Source organism: Boleophthalmus pectinirostris, unplaced genomic scaffold (assembly GCF_026225935.1).
Source record: "Boleophthalmus pectinirostris isolate CB_2022bp ecotype Guang Dong unplaced genomic scaffold, ASM2622593v1 HiC_scaffold_13, whole genome shotgun sequence".
NCBI lineage: Eukaryota > Metazoa > Chordata > Actinopteri > Gobiiformes > Gobiidae > Boleophthalmus > Boleophthalmus pectinirostris.
In genome coordinates this window covers 17,799,965-17,817,379 of record NW_026571036.1, presented here as the reverse complement: position 1 = coordinate 17,817,379, position 17,415 = coordinate 17,799,965, and the positions used below count along the sequence as shown (strand labels likewise).

The 17,415-nt window shown below is 38.4% G+C and overlaps 1 protein-coding gene across 1 annotated transcript in view; it reads right to left on the bottom strand.

Annotated features, from left to right (window-relative positions):
* Nucleotides 1-16,713, bottom strand: part of usta (uronyl 2-sulfotransferase a) — a 63,430-nt gene extending 46,717 nt beyond the window's left edge. Inside the window, exon 1 of the mRNA XM_055149313.1 lies at nucleotides 16,276-16,713. Coding sequence (XP_055005288.1) covers nucleotides 16,276-16,519 — 244 coding nt within the window. The 5' untranslated portion in view covers nucleotides 16,520-16,713. The remainder of the gene's footprint in view (nucleotides 1-16,275) is intronic.
* Nucleotides 16,714-17,415: the final 702 nt, after the last annotated feature.

The window sequence follows — 17,415 nt, the reverse complement described above, 5'->3', positions numbered from 1 at the left end:
AGGCTGGCGCCACCTTTTTCTATTACCTATTTCTCTCCAGTGACTAGGTCAGGAATTGGAATACACTAGACGGTTTGCAAGAACCCCGGAAGTTGTAGACCGCACACCGGCCAAATCAGTGAAGAGCTGAAGTCATGATGTCAAACTCAAGTGCCTGTCTGGATCCTTTTTGTGGTACACCATAACAGTAAACAAAGCGGTCGAGATGGATGTAGACGAAGCCATACATTCTGTATTGGCAACGATTCCCGAGATCGAGGATTTAAAGCCGGAACAAAGAGAATGTTTGATGAATTTTATCAAGGAGAAAGACATTATTGACCTTCTTCCTATGGGATTTGGGAAAAGCTTAATATACCAGTGAGCACATTACATACGCCACAAACAAATAGCAGTGATTGGTTAAATTTTAAAAAAGTACCCACCTACTGTAGAGCAAATTAATCCTAATGCTGCAAGGTCAGACAGTTTCCACGAAGTCAAACAGTCTGATGAATCAGGCTAAGCACAACCGCGGCCCGCAACCACAATCTTAGCGTCACTAGTTCCTTTCCAATTTTATCTCTTTTGAGGTTTTGCCAAGTCTTGCTAAAGTGAACACATATTTAAAGATAAAGCAGTGAACAGATGTCACTGACAACATGTTAAAAACTACCTAAATAAAATGAGTACTTCAGCGGATGACACTTGTGTGTTAAAGAAAGAAAAATGTTTGTCTCAATGCTAATGCTAATGCTAATTTTGAGGCATAATAAATATTTAAACATTACAAACTGAAGACACCTATATATAAAACAAATAATTGAGTCATGTTTATTTTAATTCATTACAATTTTGATTTTTGTTTATTTTATATTTTACAATTTTAATACATTTGACCTTTAGCTTTGAAACACAATGAACTAGCTAGTGTGCTACTGTGCACAGAGCCTATCGTGTTAGTTGTTTTTAATCATAGGCCAAGATAGACAAACGCAATTCTCTAGCTTATTTGCACACTGAAATGCTTTATTTTTTGAATGAGAACAGATATTTTGTTCACATTTTGAAACAATACCATTAACACAATAAATAAAACTCCAATTTGTCAAAAGCGTTTACATCTACAGTAGCGCGCGCCCCTACTGTTTGGCCTGAAATGGTACCACTCTCAAGCCTTTACTGTTTTAGCAGAATATGTGTCCGCAAACAGTGTAATTTATGTTTAAAAAGTGCAAGGACATTTGACAGTGTCCCAGACCACAGGAAGTATGTCTGCAGTGGACCACCTTGGACCCATTGACATCACAACACTGAAAATCCATAGGCCAAACGAAATGCACACCACACAATGGCTATTTTCCTCTGTGGTAACCGAGGCACAGGCCATGTGTTGAGCATATGAGGGTGACAGTGTAATGTAGGTGGAAAAGTACCCTGCTAGTCATTTAATTTGGGAAAAAGTAAAACCATAAAATAAATGTTACTTAAAAGGTGCATTGTGTAACTTTTCAGCTGGGGGGTCCATCACCTGCTTGTCTCCATGGTGATGTTATTGCTTTACATGGAATGTTCTACAGTAAGGAATTGAACTTATCTATTTAACATTTATTCAATTATTGGTGCTTTTATGGCTCAAAAATACCAAAAAACAAGCATTACCTCTCCACAGAGCTGACTTGTAACTGGTGGAGTCCCTTGCTTGTCTCCATGGAGAGAAACATGTTTAAAACCATACTGTGAAACATTGAAACTTGTAAGCCATAACATCTCTATGAAGAAAAGCAGGTTAAAAAATTAACTCAGGTAGAATTAATTAGTATACCATATTGCTAATGATACAACTTACAAATGACCTTGTTATGATTTCCATTTCTGGGACTGAAATTCCTGTCAGAGGAAGTGACTTAGCCTGCCCACTCTGACCAACCTTGGCAAAGTGGCGTGGAACACAAAAGTGGCATGTTCAGGGTACAGGGTTATGAAAATTATAAGACACAAAAAATGGAAAATGGGAGCTGTGAGCACTTGTCTCCTAGCAAGGAAGTTCAGTTCTCAGGGTGAAGAGGAGATGACGTAAAGCATGAAGGACTGGAAATGTTTAGCTGTGGAGCAAACAAAACAAATATATACTTGATCCAACTATCTAACTATCAATTAAAAAATAATAATAATAATAATAAAACACAAGAAAATGCAATAACAACAACAACAAACACTGCTGCTTCTGAGAGTTTGAGAGTTCATACTTCACTGTGATTGGCTGATCCACCTGTCACTCAGTCAGAGCATGACAGAGGCTGACCAATAGGAGAAGTGGGTTGGAAAAAGTCATGCAAAGATTTGCAATGAACAGCTGAACAGACAAGCACAAAATGGCCGATCGATCATCACAGTATCAGATCATTATTGGATTTGTATCACTGTGTCACCCAGCTCTGGTCAAAATTTTGTTGGTAAATATTGTGTTGGTTACTTATACTTGAGTACAGTAGTGAGTAATTCTCTTTGTCCTCTGAAAAAAAAAAAAAAAAAAGCCTATGAACTTGCCACCCCAAAACACACTCCGTAGCAACAGGAGCAGATGACCTCTGTGACTCAGAGCAGAGGGAGCTGCTTGGGGCTGTTTAGTGGCTCTATAAGACACATGGGTCCAGTTTGTGTAAATCCAGCTTTAAGTTCTTTATTTAGAGCCAAACCACTGAGGTCCTCTGCTGTAGACATGAGTTTGTGGATGAGCATCTAGGCATTAGTGGATTTTGGGGTTTGTAGTTCTTTGATGGGTTTGTAGTTCTTTGATAGTCAGAAACAGCAGAGGTTACATGGGGACCAGAAATAGACATGCATACAGTAGATATCATGTAACCTAGCCCTCCTCCAGGCTAAATAATAGGGCTGGGCATGGTTTGATTTTTTTCAATACCAGTATTTTCACAATACTTGCATTTCAATACCGGTTCCTACACAGTTCTTATTTCGGTGCATGTACTTTTTTTTACATGCACAAATGGCTACTGTTATTAAGGAAATACAAAATGCACTTTGCACATGCACTTTGTTACAAAGTTACATTTTGCTTTCGCTGCATTGATAAATAACTTTACACTTCGACTACACAGTTACCTGAGCAAAGGAGGAGGATACACAGCCTCGGATGGCTGCATCCTTACACACATGCTCATCACACTGGAAAGGCACTATACATTTACTTGGGATTTACACTTTTACTGTGATGGAGGAGGAGGAGGATTTTGGCAGAGTTTGGTTCATATTATCTGTTTGGCTTCAGCTTTATGCAGGCACTGCTGACTGTGATTGGATGTGGATTTATTATTACAGACAGCACTTTGACTTTGACACACTGCCCCTGTGCTGGAGATTCTCTGGGTTTGAGCAGATACAAGCTGCAACTCTGCAGGCTACTTCTCCACCTCTTGTTTTAGAGGTAAGATGATACACTGAACTGTTTGACACATGTAGGTCTATATTAAGAGCTGTTTGTCCCATTCATTTGTTCAGAGCGCAGTCATGATGAGTGAGAATCTGCTCTGCTGATAAATCAGTGAATGTATTTAGAGGCTAAATGATGTGGACATTTAAAGCCAAGGAACTGAAAATTGGCACCTGGTACTTGCTGGATGTTTTTGGTTGCTCAGCCCTACAAATCAGGTTTGTGGAGATGCAAGCATGCTCACAGCAAGGACACGTGTTATTTTAGTCTATTTTTTCCTAAAAAGTTACACAGTGGAGCTTTAAATAAAATAATTAAATCACTACTTGGATAGAACCACTAAAATGTTGTTTATGTTTTCCTTAATGTAATAAAAATCTAAATATTTTAAGTGATCAGTGTGTCTATCTTTTAATATTATGCAGACTGGTAACATTTTGAATTAATTTTGACACCTTTCATGCCTCAGAATGAAAAAAAAAAAAAAAAACTAAACAAACAGCATATACTGTATCTCATGTTTAACATTGTCATACTACCATTTCATATTGTTTCCATTGTTCCTTAGTTCTTTTTCCAGACAAAACAGCTGATTGTGCAAATATGAGATCACAACGCAGTCAAAACACAGAACAAGTGGCTTATGGGTGGATCCAGGAGACATGCTTTTGAAATCCTGTGGCTGTACTCGGATGCACGCAGTGATTACAGACTGGGAGCTCCAGCTGGCACTGCTCTGCTCTGCTCCAAAGCCAAAAAGCCATTCACTTCTGGGCCTGGTCACTGGGCCTCTGCTCACTGTTACTTAAGTCCTAAACAAGAAGGAGGATTTATCTTATAGATCTGGACAGCCATACAATAGTACCAATTATAGTTCTTGTGATGCTAATGACAACAGTATAACAATAGATTTGGATGAGTGTGGTACTATGTCAACATTTGTGGATTGTGCTCAAGTCAAATGTAAACAGTAGTTATGTTTTATATGAATAAGAAAGTTTCACAATAGGAAAATAAGAACCCCCTTATATAATACCTTAATAAATGCAAGTATTTTTGTGTCTCGTCTACTAAGCTTGTAGTCATGTAATAATGTTGTTACCTTCTCAAAAACATACCTGGAGTTGTGTTTTGTCTGTTTACATCTCCCTTGTGATGTTATGTATTGGTTTTCAGATTAACAGCTACATTTTATCTTTAGTTCAGTAGAGATTGGCAATTCCAGGGCTGAAATCATCCATATGGATTGTTTTCTGTTTGAGATAAACCTAAATATGCAGGGTTTATGTGTTAAATATGCGTGAATGAAACAAAACAAAACCCCAGGTATGTTTTTGATGGGAAAACATTATAACAAAAAGTGTAAAATGGGCCCTTTAATAACTTCTTTCCATACTTTTTACAATTTGAGTTATGATATATTGCTAAATGTAATTATGCAGAGTGCAGATGTGTTTAAATTACTTGAATTATGCTTGTAAATGAGTAAAATTTTGGCATAGAGTATATTGTAAAAAGACCCAAAAGAAAGACTTAATAAGGGTTCAGTATAGGATTCACTTTGGTGGTCACTTTACAGGCAAAAAATCATTCATGTGAATATTAGTAATATGCCTAAGATTGAGTGCTTTAATACTTACAATTTTCATGATTGGAAAATTGGGTAATGCAGTTTTAACTACTTCATCTATTTAGAAATAACACCACCTTTCAATTACACCACCACTTCCACCAAAAACAAGTGAACCCAATATGTTTGGTCGAAGAGAACAGCATACAAACTCACAATTACCTAAATTTGTGTAAAGTTGACTATTTATGATTCATGACAGTTGGCTCAGGTTCTGTACAGTCCTGGTGCCAAGACCCTGGCAGCAGCTCCAATGGAAACACTTCACCCTACAGGCAGGAGCAAAGCCAGTGAACCTTCAGATGGCTTTTCAAGGACATAACCACAACTGCATGTAAAAGTATATAGACTTACCCCTGTGACCTCTGTCTGGGGTCATCCAGGGTCCTAACTTGACCTTTGAACCCATCCTAAAGGACCTAGCAGACCAATGATGATGTTAACATTCCTGAACTGCTTAAACTGCCTACAAAAATAAGAGCTTCAGGATTTAGAACAAAACAAAGCTAAAAAAGGATCTTTTTTGAACACTGTAATTGACTTGTTGACACGCTAGTAACTTCAAAGCTGACCCTTCATAGAAATACATAGTAATATACAATATACAGACCTATCCCTAAGTAGGATATTGTTACTGCAAAATAATTAAAGAGTGTTTTCAGTTTGAGAACTCAGTGTAAATATGCAGGATTTGTGGGTTGACATGTGTGAATGAAACAAAACACAACTCCAGGTATGTTTGTGATGAGGAAACAACAAAATAAAAATCAGAAAAGAGTGTCATATGGGCCATTTAATGGTAAGTTTAATGAAGTAAGTTTTAAGAACAAAACTGAAGAAGCAAAGTGAAAGTACAGCAAAACACACTGCTCTAATACCATATTTGTTGTACAATCGACCTGCCAAATTAAAATTTTCATGTACAAGTGAGTTTTCCTTTTTTAAAAATCTCTAACTAACAAAGTCTTGCCTTGTAACCTTTTCTTTAATTGGTGGTGGTAGTTGGAGGTACTTATTCATATTTTGCAGCACTCGAGGCTGCAGGCAGTGAGGGGAGTCCGAGAACAGCAGTGATGGAGCCTAGTATGAAAGAGTCATTTCTAAAACACCAGTGTCAAAAGTGCCTGTTTACTTTCCTCACAGAACAACCACATTCCCTCAGAGCATAAAAAATGTCAGTAGCCTACGACTTTTACCATGAACACAAGAAGCAGCACACGCAGGAGATGGGCAGCTGAGCAGGAGATATCTGACCTCTTATTTAACGTATTTATACAAACAGACATTTCACTTTCAAAGTTAATTGACACATGTTTATACTTTTGGTCTCTGCTGTGAGTTTGGGACTCTCCACAGAGATAAACGACAACAGCCAGGGGCCACGGAATCATTATAAGTGATTTGATTTCTGAAAAGCAAAACAGGTCCTTTTCCTGCCCTTAAGGTATGAACAAAATTCAAATGCACTGTTGGTAACCAAAAGTAAAACATTTTCATATTTCCAACCATTTTATTTAGTTGCATGTGGCTAAATAGTTACATAAATAATAATGTCTTCATTATGTATAGCCTCTTTATTGGTTATTCATTCACTCATATCCAGTGTTTCCATATTTGCCATAGGGCAGACTGATCTAAGCAGGGATGCCATACGCAGTTCCTCCAATAATCAGTGACCTGGTTACATACAAGCAATTGATAGAGGTAAGGTGACTGAAATGCCTTGCCGAGGGACACAACAACAATATGCATTGGCTAATCCTGGGATCAAAGGCTTTCAAGTTGATGCTTTACCACTGAGTCATTGCAGGCAAAAATGTTAAGCATAACAATAAAGTGGTGAGCTAGTTTCATATGTTGTTGGGCTGTTGTTAAATAGCCTCTGAGACTCTTAGACTTTCTTCTGTTCTTACACATTTTACTCCAGGCACATATACATGCATATAACTCATATGTATTTATCCAGGCTTAGATCCAGCACAAACAGATGAACTGTCTGAAGATTCACTTTAACATGTCTCTCCAATGGAGAGCCCACAGTAACATGGTAGTGAACAACTAAATAGTGGATGTGACATTCCTGGAGTGCTGACCTGATAGAAAATCACTGTCTATCTTTGGTAAATTGCTTGTTTCAAAAAACGTTGGTCTCAGCTGAAGCCAAAGAGGGCATCTGTCTAAATAGAACATTTAAAGTGCATGGCTCTACATGGGCCAAACCAGTGCTCGGGTTTTAACAACATGGGCCGGGCCCAGCGTACTATCTGACCCGCTGTATATTTAAGGCTGCTATTTTGGACTACTATATATTTTTTCATTGCTGTGAAATGAGAACAGCACGCAGAGCTGTGGTCACATCCCTCACAGAGCCTTGAACAAGGTAAGTCATCGACCACACACTAACAAACCTTGTAACGACCAATGACATGCTCCGGGGGACGCTCTCACCTCCCATGGGCTCTAGGACAGGCTGTTGGATTCAAGTGGAAAATAATTGGATGAGCAGTCTAGCCTGCTGTTTGATGACAAGTGTCACTGCGGCCGGCGAACGGAAACGAGCGCTTTACATGTTGGGTGTTCTGTGGCTGTAAACACAGGAATGTAGAGGACTTCTACGCTCCAGTCTGAGTAAACAAAGAAACATCCCCACCAGGCAAACACTGGGCCCATCATATGAGGACCACATACCAAACCTGCGCCAAGAATAGAGCCACCATGAAAACGCATACAGTAACAAAGATGACTCTTACAGCACAAATTACAGTCACTGTTATATGAAACTGAGGTATATTTTCATTGTCCTTGGAAGGATTTGTTCTCTGTATTTGACCCATTCTTTAGTGTGAACACTGGGTGACCACAGTGTAGCACAGCAATAACCTTGGTAAGGAGTTTATATATAAGATTTGACTTTTGATGGTGATGGGGGAAAATCACTTAAACCATCCATCGGAGCAGTACGGTATTCAATGAATCTATTTTGCATTCATTTCAGCAGATGTTTGTAGAGCTCAAAAATACCTTGAAAGCATGCATTCTAACTGCAAGTGGGCCCACCTCTCCACAGATCTGACCTGTAACTTGCCTAGGGTCACCACCAGATTGTCTCCATGGAAATAGTTACATTTAATAACATACTGTGGAACATTCTCAGTAGGGTCAGGTATTGTTAAGAAGTTGCCGATACGATACATACCTTGATACATAGGCCACGATATGATACATATGTTGATACAGTGCACTTTTAGTTCGATACGATATATTTCAAATTAATTCGATATGGTTCAATAAAAAATAAAGGTAAAATCATGTCTTTGATACTAAAAGTCTTTGTTAAACCACTTCTGTGTAAAGTTGATATGAAAAGCACCCATTTTACTCGTCAAAACAGTGAACATGTAAAATGTGTCGCATAAACAAGTTTCCTTCCACTGAACAGGCAACAAAACTGTAACACTGTAACAAAATAATTTAGTAAATTATAACAAAACATACTCTTGGCGATATACTGATATAGCAGTCTCCGATATCGATACAGTGTCAACACATTAAACGATGTGATATATAAATATTTCAATATTTTTGCACATCCCTAATTCTCAGCACAGCAATGACATCTTCAGGCAAGTAGCAGCCCCTCCCCCAGAAAAGTTACACAGAACTTCAGATGTGTTTCAATTAGCCTGCTCTATCACGCTGTTTACTGTGTTGAATTGAGATTAGAGAGGCCATATCTTCAAAGCAGCTGATTAAAGCAGCTCATTCCTTTAACGGAGAAGTGGAGACCTTTTTTGTACAAGACCCCTATTTATCCTGGCACAGACTTTTTAAATTATGGGATACATGGCAACATGAGCGCATGAGTCCCACCCAGCACCACCCCCTCCTCACGCAAAACCACCACAAGCAGACACCCCTGTATGCAAAAGTCATAGTTTCTTTTTGCCTAAATGCACAAAGCATCTAAATAATGGATGAACTATTTGGATTTGGAAAAAATATCTAATTTCTGACAAGCATTGCGATTAGATTTGCAATTTATGTTTTAATAATTCTGATGGATTCTGTTGAAATTTCTCCTTTTAAACACGGCAGTGAGAATTGACAAAAAGGGTAAAATATGAACTGACTATTACAAGAACCACATTTCAAAAGTTTAAACTATAATTTTGGCAGTTTTTATCCAGAATAAGACAGGATATTTGGGAGTTTAGTGAAAGAAATTATGGTACTTCTAAAATTTCAGCCTTCGTGATTTGCTAATTCTGTCTATTCAAATTTGATTCGAGTGCAGTTAATCTTGCCCCCCTAATCTAAATAAGCCTACAAAATAATATTATGTTAGTTTGGAATTTGTGAACTTTATTTTCAATTTCAAAGTATTATCCTAAAGTAAGCAATAGGACATAAACCAGAAACTTTCAGATTAGCGTGCAAACTATTGCTACACTGTGAACACATTTGGATGCTTGTAGCTACGTTGACATTATGATGACTAGCATAGTGGCTAATTACGGCTAACCGCGTCTCCCAGTACGATGCCTACAGATCTTCACACATATCAGCTAACAAGCCATTACTCTCTCTATCTGGGGGTTACGACCACAATTACTCTGCATTAGCAACATTGGCACAGTTTGCTTTTCCATCGGGACTATTTCGCTCTCAAACAAATACACTAATGGAGCATAATTAGCCTGTTGTTTAGTGTGTTTATGTCTCGGGAAAAGGCCAGGAAAGTACACAGCTAATACTTGCTAAAGCTAGTCTGGGCTATTACGCAATAACAAGGTCATGTTATTGCTATAATAATAGCTAACAGCAATCAGTTTGCTAGTTTTATTCTTTAAACTAGTATCCAAGTGTATATAGACAAATTAGCTGTTACTGCTTCACATTTCAGCAACTTTAAAGGTGCATTGTGTAACTTTTCAAGTGGAGGGTCCGTCACCTGCTGTTTCTATGTTAGAGTGACCAGATGTTTCTATTTACCCGGGACATTCCCAGTTTTGTGTCCTGTGTCCTGTGTCCCAGCAGATTTAACCCAAACCAGTGATTTATCCCAGTTTTATACAAAAAATGTCCCAGGTGTCCCTATTTTTGACCAATTTAATCTAAACCAGGATTAAACTAAGACTAAACCAGGACTAAATCAGGTCTAAACCAGGACTAAAACAGGACTATCACAATTTTTGACTAATCTGATCCCTGCCAAAAGTAAAGAGGAGCATAAATGATCATTTGTTTAGCTAAAATACAGAAAACCGTGATTGAAAATGACAATAAAACAAACAAATTGCAGCATCAGAAGTCCCTCAGATTATGACTGTTGTGAGAATCTAAAATGTTACATGCTTTTCAGATTTTCATTTTATTTATACCACACATCCCAATGTGGGTGTTGTCCAAGTTTTGAATGAGCAGTTACTGCTTTACATTTCAGCAACTTTAAAGGTGCAGTGTGTAACTTTTCAGATCCGAGGGTCCATCACCTTTTTATTTCTATGGATATGTCATTGCTCTGCCTGGAATGTTCCACAATATGATTACATTAAGCAGCTCTATCCATCCATCCATTTTCTTCCACTTATCCGGGGCCGGGTCACGGGGGCAGCAGTCTAAGCAGGGACTCCCAGACTTAAGCAGCTCTATCTTACATGTATTCAATCATAGATGGTTTTATAGCTCAAAAAAAAAAAAAAAAAAGCATTCTGACTGTGAGCGGGGTTGCCTCTTCACAGATCTGAACTCTAACTTGGTCTGGTTTGGTCTATATGAAGATAGAAGGGTTTAATGCCATACTGTAAAATGACAATAACATTTACATGGGAAAAAACATTTGACAGACCCTGCACCAGAAAAGTTACACAATGTATCTTTAACGTAAAATAGTTTAAAACCTAACAAAAATATCCTTCTTTAGCCTTAGATTTGCTTTAATGTAAAAAGTTGTGTCCCAAATTCAGTAAGAGGTGGATGTAGCAGTGCCGATGGAGTAGCAAGTGGGCTCCAAAAGTCACACTTCTGTGTCTGGAACGCAACAAAGCCTTTATCCCAAGAAGAAGACAGGCATTCTGAAGGACAGCTGGTCTGAAATGCAGTCAAATGAGTATAAACAACAGTCTTTCTGGGTTCTGTCCTGACTTTAGATTCTGACTGTCTTTGAGTCACCCACCAACGTCAAGTAAAATAGTTTCTGTATTGTAGGTGGTTTTGGCCTGGTTTTGTGTTCCATACCATAAATAAGTTTGTGAGCAATGTGAAAAGGATAAGAAAAGTACGATAACCTCCCTATGCCACGATGGATGAAATAAGAACTATTTTTATCATTCATTAAGTAATACTGAACATAACTGGCGATACTGACACCAAAACTGTAAAGGAGGATAATACATGTAAACAGCAATGAATACATAGATTGTCAAATGTTATTGTACAACTACTCCAAAAAAAGAAAAAGTACATGTGAGTTCCAAAAATACTGTTCCATCTTTCATTTATTGTTTTGTTAACTTGATATAGTCATTATTATGACTGACAGGCCTGCAGAAATTTAATTACCCAGATGTTGAACTTTCCACTTTCCACTTGCTAATGCATGTTCCCACTGGTTAAATAATCTTTCAAAAATTTCAATTTTGGCTTTTGAGGTTTGTCTTTTATTTGGTCGTGTGTGTATATACTGTAAGCTAGAAAAACTAAGAAAAAATATCATATTTTTTGAGTAAATCTTCCATATTTTTCTGTAGCCATAAACCATGTCATTACGATAATAGTTAACAGAAATCATCTTTGCACTGTTTTCCTTACGACATCTTGTATATAGCTGAGATATATTTGTATTACTGTATTTCTTTATTTTATTTTACTTGTACAAATACATTTATATAATTATGCCTTATTTGACACATGTCTCTTACTATTTTGGCCACTTATGTTGAATTTGAATTTATTATGACCATTTATATTATTGTTCTTTGTTATTATGTGTGTGTGTGTGTGTGTGTGTGTATGAACATCAATGTGTATTGGATTGTGCGTCTGTATTGTGTATATGTGTATACTAAAAGAATTAAGTACGTATTCTTTCCTGCACTCATAAAAGATGAGGTTTGTGAGTTTTTCGTGTATGTTAATAGGGCAAGACAAAATAAGTTTTAAAACTTCAGCCTAAACCTCTTTGGTCTGTAGAATAACTTTAGCGATCTGCATAATTTCTGTGTTAAATCATTGTAATATAACATATGATTATGTTAACTGACCAAAGAAAATAAGATAAACTAACAGCATATTGTGATTTCCAAATAATTTCCCTTGTGGAGCACTAAAGAAAGTCTCAGTCTGTGTCTAAGTCTAACCAACAAAGCAATCTTGATTCAACGTCCTTATCACAGCTCACTATTGACAAAATTAAAACCCATTTGACTTTGACTTTACTGAAACCCCACACTGCACTCACTTAATGCACAGTGACCCAGGGCTCAAGTGGAGAGAGGAGCGATGGAAGCACTGGCTGTAAATCCAGGTCTAAAGGTCTGCACGCCTTTTTAGCTCCAGCGCCTCCATGATGAGTGACACCCTCCACTACGAGCTAGAGCACCCGCCACCGAACAAAACCTCCTCTGTTCACCCGCCCTGCGCCGAGAGCCTGAGCGCGGAGAAATCAGGCTCTATATTCTGTGTGGTGTATGGACGCCTCTCAGGGCCTGACCGCACCACGGACCGGCACCTTCATCTGAGCACACTGAGGCCAAAAGTAACACGCTTTAGCACCAGGGCTATAAATCTGAGGCCTCGCTAATCACAGGCAAAGAGTCACTAACTGGAATATAATGGGAGGTGTGATAAGGTTGGGAATAGGGCAGGTAGGGCATGATCCAATGTGCCGTGCAATATTTACGATAAGATAGAAAAGTTACATTTTAGATTTATTGCTATGAGAGAGAAAAAGATATTTGCCATCAGTATAAGTGATGGCATAAACAAAAAAGTCAAATCATGTATTTAACCACAGCAAGTACCCACAACAAGTATTCATACCCAGATACTAATTAAGACTAAACTTGTATCAAAACAAGAATCAGTCAGTATCAGCAGAAACAGAAACAGAAAAAGCTGTACCTTTCCTCAGTCTTGATCAGAGTTACTTTATTTTTGAACACTTTAAAATGTAAGAAAGCATAACATATACTTATGTACATTTAACGAAACACACATGAACTAGAATAAAATGAAGTACTCTGAAAATATGACTGACTGTTTGAAAAATACCATTTTGCATCACTTTTATGGTATCATCAGTATCAAGTATCAAGCCTTTTCCTTAAAAATATAATTGAAGTTTTAGTATGCACTAACTCAGAGTCACACAGCTTAAAATACCTGTATATTGTGTATGTAGCCAAATGTATTAAGTCAAATTTTGTAATTTCTTATGTTTTTTATCAATGGCATTAAGACAATATAAATCTGCTTCAGTAATTCATAAGATTATACTAAGATACATAATGGCAAAATAAAAAATTATTTGGAAACTGATATGGTTTACTGAAGTTGTATTTACGGTTCAAAATATGTATAGGTAATATTGTCATTACGCATTTGCAATTGCCATTGATCACCGGTGTCCAATCATAAAATCTATTCGAACAAGCGGAAGGATATGTCTGGAAAAGCGTATAATAATGCGATAACCTTTCCTTCCCAAAAACTACTGCTATCAAGCCTAATAAATGCAAATAGTTATCCCACTACAGTTTTAATGGAGATAAGAGTTTGAGTTCAGTGTCAATGACGTCTGATGTACGGAGAGGATTACTCATGCATGGCCCTGTGTATCGATGTCACTCTTACATAAGCAGTAGACCTCCTCTTCCTCCTCCCTCCCTCGGCTCCCCTGCACAGAGCTGGAGTCAAACCTCTGCCTTTGCACATTATGAGACACTAACAGAGATAATGTAAAACAAGTGAGACACCAAGATGATTCAGGCATGAGTGGTCACAGAATAAGACAAGCCAAATGTCTTCTCTTACACTAGAAAAACAAATAAAGAATGAGCGTACACTGATTTGCACTTTCATGTCTTTTGATAAACAATGGGTTTTGAAGTCTGCTCTACAATCAAATCAAACGCTGTGCTTTTCAAATGTCATTATTTAAATTCAGTCTATTTAAAATCATTTGACATTTAGTGATCTGTACCCAGTTGATGAAGGGCCCCATAAAAATTATAGTTTCCTCCTTGGTCCTTGATCCTGAATTTTAATTAAGCAGGAATATTTCAGTTTTAATGGGAAGTAAAACAATGTGGGGTTAAAGGAATTGATGGAAACCTCTCAGTAATTGATGATTTATCGATCTATCATGGTCAACTATGAGGTCAAATACACATTGTACATAAAAATATTAATATTTTTTGCAGTATTAGAATGTAATATGCATTCTAGCCAAAATGTAAGCAACATAGGCTTGCACATTATCTAACGTTTACAAGTCCAAACAAAGTCCCTGTACTGTATCCTGATATTGTATTGTCAAAAGTCTCACAATAATATCTTGGACCATAAAAATATATCAAACTACAGGCTCCTTTGCATAAAAGTGTTGTTTTGTTGTTGCAGCTAAAAAACAGAGGGAACCACATAAACCATGACCCTTTGCTCTGTTTCAGTGCGGAAAAAACAACTGTAATTAGGCACTTTTATGTCTTTCTTCTTTGAAATATGACCATAATGATTTGCACCAAAGTCTTGTCAGGGCCTTTTTAAAGCCAAGAAGTAGCACATCTACACTGTAAAATACCTAAAAAAATATATCATACCATGAGATAAATATTGTGATAATACTGTACGGAGAGATTTTCAATATTCTTACATCTTTTTAAAATATATTTAGTGCATGTGGTGTAGAACTGTGAAGAGAAAGAAACAAAATGGAGTGAGCAGTGAGCAGGGGGATTAAAAATGTGACTTGGTGAGTGACTCTCCGGCTGTTCCAGATGTTTATCAGGTCATAGGGTCTCAGCTACAACACTCACAGCTCATGCTCCCTCACAGTCCCTCACAGAGCACGAACCAGTAAGCTTATCACTCCCTCCCTCTGAGCTGACAACACAGATCTCATACATTTCAAACTGGAACATATTTGAACCAAAAAGAGGCTTTCAGATTTGTTTAAATTACTCGTAAATGGTGAATAGTCACATTTTTATACAGCGCTCAAAGCTTTACATCAAGGAACCACTCACTCATTCACATACAAACAACATACAACAGTGCATGCAGACATTAGGGGTGAGGAGGGTTAAGTGTCTTGCCTAAGGACACAAGGACAGCATTCATCTGTGGGAGCTGGAATCGCACCTGTGGGTCAGTGGATCTTGATGGTTTATGTTGAGAGTGGGATTCAAACCACCAAGATTTTGTCTGTGTCTATAGTTAGGGTGGATAAAAGAGAGTAAATGTCATATGAGAAAATTTATGTCTCTGGGGATTTTTCAGTTTTGTGGAGTGTTTATCATACTTGAGAACACTTATACTTAGTGGGAATAAGGCTACACAATGAAATAAAAACTTCAAAATGCTTAGATGCTTCAGATGATTCATGAGTGCCAAATGTGATGAGAAGTAATGAAAAACTTTATGAAAAAAATGAGCAGAAGGTTCACAGATTGTCACGTGTTCTATATGAATAATTCAGACATTTATGCGTCTTAACCAACCCGGTATAAACCCATTTGGACACGGCTGCGCGTCGTTTGGCCGCGCCAGGCGTGCGTACTGAGCGCTCGGATTTGGCACGAGCGCAGCAGTTGCAGTGTGAGACAAGATTTTAGTGATCAGACATGCACACACACAAGATCTGTTATTCCAGTTCCCAAGCCCTGGTTAGCACAATACATCAAAAACGTGCAAAGACAAGTAAAGTAAAGCAAAGGAATAATGTAATTTTTCCATGGATGTTTTATGGCGCGCTCACTGATTTACAAGTTCTAAGAGTCTATTTCTCTACCGCGCATCGTTAAATCTTGGTTATGAATGAACAGAAGGCGCCCCTAAACTCTTTCCAGCGGATTTCATAAAACGGGCTTTTGGCCAGACCTGAACCACATGTAAAGCTCATCAGATGTTGTTTTGGTCAACACATGTCTTTGTAGGTGAAGTAGACTGTGTGAGTGGGACAGCAGAAAAAAGGCAAATATGGAAAAGTTCTTACCGAGATACTGGCGGATGTCTAGCAGGATCTGAGGGGGTCCTCCGTTGAGCTGGTAGAGGATCGATCCGAGGCAGAAGACGAACAGCGTGCCCATGCAGAAACCATATCCTCGGAGGGAGACCCGGAGCGACGCGGCGCCCGAGAGGAGCCCGCTGCTGCTGCACTTTCTCCCGTTTCGCTCTCGGATGTGGTTCGGAGTCTGCCCGTTGTTGTGAAGAGTATTGCCGCTGTAATTCTTCATCATCTCCTCCTCACAAAGCTCCCCCAAAAGTCACCCATTCGCCTTTGAGAAGTAACACTCGTCTTTTTAGGTTCATTTGAAGCATCCAAGCTCTCCTTCGCTCCTCCGCTATGTTGCTTTTTTACGCACAGTCCACGTTCACTTCTGCTTTCGTCTGGTGACTGCTCCTTCCGTCCGTCCTACCAGCGCAGTTAAAAGTCCATCCTTCTTCAGAGTTTTGGGTGTCAGATTACCGCTAAACGTGGAAAACCGGGGGAAACTTCCACTTCTTCACTCAGGATTTGAAGTAGCCCAGTAATGCGTAAAACAGCGACACCGAGTGGCAGTGAGTACAGGGAACGCGCGCAGTGAAATGAATCTGATATGTGACAGGCCACGGGGAACAGCGACTCAAGCTTAGTCAAGTGTTTGAAGGCGAATCAGAATTTCAATGTGGGACTCCCAGTGAAGCATATATTGATTATGGTGCGAAGAAGTTGGCATTTAATTTAATCAACTTTTGCTGCGGCAGACAGAGCATCAGTACTTGACATCTTTTACTTGCTGTAAACTTTCTCTTTCCCCTAAGGCCAGAGGTAACACTAAGCACACATCAATCACAGCTCAGAGCCCTTCCTCCTCATTCACTCATCCACAGGCACATGTCTGGGAGGGACCAGGTGGACCTCTAAACAACCTATCCAAACTATTTAACTTTCACTTGGAAGTCGTTTTGTTAAGAAAGGTCACTAAGGTCCCAACTTTGAGGTAAGATCTGAAGGATAAGTTCTTAAACAGAGGTAGGTAGAGTGGACAAAATTTGTAATCATATTATTATACAGGCTAAAGTAAAAAGTAGGGACCCAAATAGTTATTGAAGTAAGAGTAAAAAGTATTTGGTGAAACTACGTGCTACCGGA